The 4,328-nt window shown below is 44.2% G+C and overlaps 1 protein-coding gene across 1 annotated transcript in view; it reads right to left on the bottom strand.

Moving 5' to 3' along the window:
- Ush2a (usherin) overlaps positions 1-4,328 on the bottom strand; it is a 678,886-nt gene that overhangs the window by 368,734 nt on the left and 305,824 nt on the right. The window contains exon 31 of the mRNA XM_021198607.1: positions 2,980-3,141. Within this exon, the coding sequence (XP_021054266.1) occupies positions 2,980-3,141 (162 nt within the window). The remainder of the gene's footprint in view (positions 1-2,979; positions 3,142-4,328) is intronic.

The raw sequence follows: 4,328 nt of genomic DNA, 5'->3' as shown, positions 1-4,328 counted from the left end.
GGGGTATAGGGAACTTTCGGGATAGCATTTGAAATGTAAATAAAGAAAATAATAATAAATAAATTTTTTTAAAAAGAGAGAAAAAAAAAAAGAAATTTGGTGAGCAATACTGGAGAGTCTGTTCTTTAAACTGACCATACAGCCTGACCCCACTGGGAAGCTTGGTACTGGAGAAGGAAGGCAGCTGTGAGCATGCAAAGTGTGCGTGTCAAGAGCACAAAGGGCGCCTGATGTTCTGGTCCACCTTGAGACCATCTGTGAAGTCTTCTGCTGAAGACCCATTAGTCATTCCACCTTTTACAGAAGACCTGCGGTTTTGCAGGTGGTATTAGAAACTGGTGTGGGCTCTTTAGCCCTTCCCTCTCCACTGGGCTTTACTTCTGGCTTTGCAAAATGTCACCTGATGGTAACTTTGCATATCTGTGAAATGCTCACGACCTGCAGTGTCTGTGTGCCACTCTGGTCCATCGAGTCGAAGCACTCTGTGTTACCAGCTTAGTTTGTGCTGTGCGTTGCACTTAGACACTTTGTGCATGGCTGCAACCCTTCCTTCTTTTCCTGTCTGGATTTCCCTTTTTCATTTAAAATAGGATCACTTGTAGTCTAGCTTAGTCTCAAACTCAGCTGGTGACCTTCAACATCTGGCCCTCCTGCATGTTGGAATTCCAGGTATACCCGGGACTCCTGATGGAAGTGATCCTGAGGAGTGAACCCAAAGCCCTCAGCTCACCTGAGCAACTGAACTAGCCTTTGCTATTTACTTTCTTTCTTCCGGAGAGCCAGATGACTCCTTGATTCTTCCTCTGCTATTGCTGAGCTGAAATCCTGTCTGGAGTAGGTTTTGTTCATACAGCACGGAGCAAAGAAGGCACGTTCATAGCCTCTTAGAATGAGAAAGGTAAACATTCAAAATAATGGAAAACATTACAAAAAACTGAAAAGCCCACCAAGGGGGCTATAAACATATTTTGTCCGCCAGGAGTCCATGAGATGGGTTCTTCCAGGGGATGACATATCCACATATGGTTTCCTTTCATGAGCAACAATATATTTCGATCCTGAAAAAGTACTCCAATCATTACTCCATGTGTAAAGTTCTCTGATGTGTTTTAATAATTATCATTTATGAAATATTTCCTCTCAGTTCCTTCTCCAGCACCATGTCTTCCTGGATACTGCCATGCTTCTAGATGATCATGCTTCATGATGATAATGGACTAGATCTCTGAAACTGTAAGCCAGCCACAATGGCTTAGTCAGGGTTTCTAGTCCTGCACAAACATCATGACCAAGAAGCAAGATGGGGAGGAAAGGGTTTACTCATCTTACACTTCCATACTGCTGTTCATCACCAAAGGAAGTCAGGACTGGAACTCAAGCAGGTCAGGAAGCAGGAGCTGATGCAGAGGCCATGGAGGGATGTTCCTTACTGGCTTGCTTCCCCTGGCTTGCTCAGCCTGCTCTTTTATAGAACCCAAGACTACCAGCCCAGAGATGGCACCACTCACAAGGGGACCTCCCACCTTGATCACTAATTGAGAAAATGCCTTACAGCTGGATCTCATGGGGGCATTTCCCCAACTGAAGCTCCTTTCTCTGTGATAACTCCAGCTGTGTCAAGTTGACACAAAACTAGCCAGTACACCCAATTAAATATTTTTCATCACTGCAGGGAAGGCATGACAGCTGGGATGCTGGGCAGCTTGTGGACATAGGAAACAGAGGAAGGCAGTATTAATCTGGATTTTCCCACTTTTGTTTTTATTAAGTCTTGGGTGTTAGCCTAGGGAATATATCTCAAAGCTACATTTTGGCTCGTGGTTCCTTTCTCAGCTAAGTCTCTCTGTAAGACTTCACAGATATACCCAGTGCTGTGTTGCGTAGGTGATTTTCAATCCAGTCCAGCTAACAGGGAAGATTAACCCCCATCTTATAGACTCAAAACTGAAGACTCAGAGAAGACATGACACAAGCCCACGTACTTCCGCTAGACTGTTTGGGTCAGTACCCATGTCTGTCACTCACTGACTACATACCCTCTATCCTGCTGTATCTCAGTTTCCTGACCTGTAAAGTGTGAACCACATCTACCTTGTGAAATTACTATCACAGGTATCCACCTAGTCCTGAATGAAATACAAAAGTCACAGTTCTTGACCACTACATGTTCTCAGACTAAAGAGGAGAAAACAATATATAAAGGAGAATACAACTCCCCAGTAATCCTTCATGTTGGGATCTGAATGTGTCCCAGAAAGCCAGGGATACCAGGGAAGGAGGAGCATACTGCTTACCTCTGTCCTCTTAGTGCCTGGCTTTCATGCGAATGAGTGAACCCTTGAATAATTAACCTTTCACACACACACACACACACACACACACACACACACACACACAAAACCAGTATCTCTAGGCCTCAGTTTCCAAATTAATCAACATTTGAGTAATACTACTTCCCCATAGTCTAACACAGCAATACAATATGATCGCACGGCTACTCTGGGTAAACACCGAGCATCCCAAACACAATGCAAATACCAGATGGCACTCATTGAGATCCTCTGGCATTTAGAAAGCTTTTGGCCATTTCATTTTGCTCATATGTCAGATCATCTGGCCCTAGGATCCATGTTTTGTCTCAAATGGTTTAAGATTTGTGCCATGCCGAACCATCCTTCCACATCTTCAAATGATTTTCCATGCAGGCATATTTTAAATAGCTAGTCTTGTGACCATGGAGATGTTTAAAGAAGTCACCAATTCAGTCAGCTCACAGACCCATATGTGTGGGGCCACACTGGCACTCAGATTCAAACACATGGTCTATGGGGTCCAGAAACATCCGGGCTGATACAGTCCAAGGTTCCCTCAAAGTCCCAAGGAGGCAAAAATCACTTACCTGATTCAGAAAAATACATGCAGTGCTCATTTAGAAAGGACATTTGTGTATCTATTACCTGATGGTGACTGAAGGCCCACCTGTGACTGTGTAGTTCTGTCCCTTGCCTGTGTAGACCAGCCTCCCATCCACATATAAGGAGTACTGTGTAATAATCCCATTTGCTTGTCTGGGTGGACTCCAAAAGAATGACAAGGAATTGGGAAGGGCCATGGCGACTGGTGCCTGGACCTCCTGGGGTGCTGTGGAGGAATAAAATAGAGTCTAATTTTAGTTTACTTTTCTAAGTGAAACTTTTCACACTCAGATCAATAAATCATGGGCTAAAGCTGTAGTCATTTGCATGGAAGTGGTCCTGACTCACAGGTAGCTTGTCAGTAATTGCTTTAGGAAGGGCGCTAAATAACTGTCCTGAATTTTGGAGAATTTGCATCTGTGATGGATGGGGAGTCCCTACTCTCGTTCAGTTGACTGACATTTGTGTTACTTCATTAAAAGTATTGTTAACCCATCACGTCCACATGGGGGAGAGCCTGTTACAGCAGGTCACTGTGGCTGGCTTGGAAGAAGCGTGCGGTGTGAATCGTGTAACACTGGCAAGCAGTTCCTAACTGGGAGGTTTTAAAAACTCTTCAGCTAAAGGAATGGCCAAGAAATGGACAAGACACTGGAGTCACTGTATATTGAAACTAAACTGTAATTCTTGAAAAGGATTTATTTGCATCCTAGTCAGTGAATTAAAATCACGGAAAATTAAAACAAAACAAAACAAAAACCTAATCAGAAACAGAAACACCATTCTGCATGTTAGACTTAGCTCCTTGGAAAAGCGATTTGGGAAATGCTCATGTAATGACAAAGGCATTGCACTAGATGAGCGGCCAGTTACTTGGTGAAATGGTTGTGAAGCTGGGGTGAGGGATGTCAGGAAAAGTCTAGACAAGTCGATGGAGGGGAAGCAATGGGAAACTTCCCAGATAAGGGCTGGTGGAAATGATGAGAACATGGGATGATAATGATGTGCCCCAGAAGATACAAGTCACCCTGAGAGGAACAGTGCCACTCTGGTGGAGTAGACAGGGGTAGAGAGTGCCTGTGATAGTGCAGTGGGAGGAGTGGACTCAGGTCCAGAGCAGGCATGAAACAGAATAGAGGGTCTCAAGAAGGATGACACAAAATTCTCTTTCTCCTCATGTCATCATAACAGCTTCTGCCTGCCTCTTGCCATCTCTCTTCTAACACTTTTCCCATGAAAATGGGGTTTGTGAAGAGATGTAAAGGGAGAAAGAGAAGAGGAGATTTTAGGGAAGCATGCATGGGGAAGGAGGGAGGAGAAGGAGAAGAATCACAAGAAGAAAGGTAGAGGGGAAGAGAGAGAGAGAGAGAGAGAGAGAGAGAGAGAGAGAGAGAGAGAGAGAGAGAGAGAGAG

This window comes from Mus pahari, chromosome 5 (assembly GCF_900095145.1).
Source record: "Mus pahari chromosome 5, PAHARI_EIJ_v1.1, whole genome shotgun sequence".
Classification (NCBI taxonomy): Eukaryota; Metazoa; Chordata; class Mammalia; order Rodentia; family Muridae; genus Mus; species Mus pahari.
Note: the sequence above shows the minus strand (reverse complement) of the source record. Positions and strands in the feature narration are given on the sequence as shown.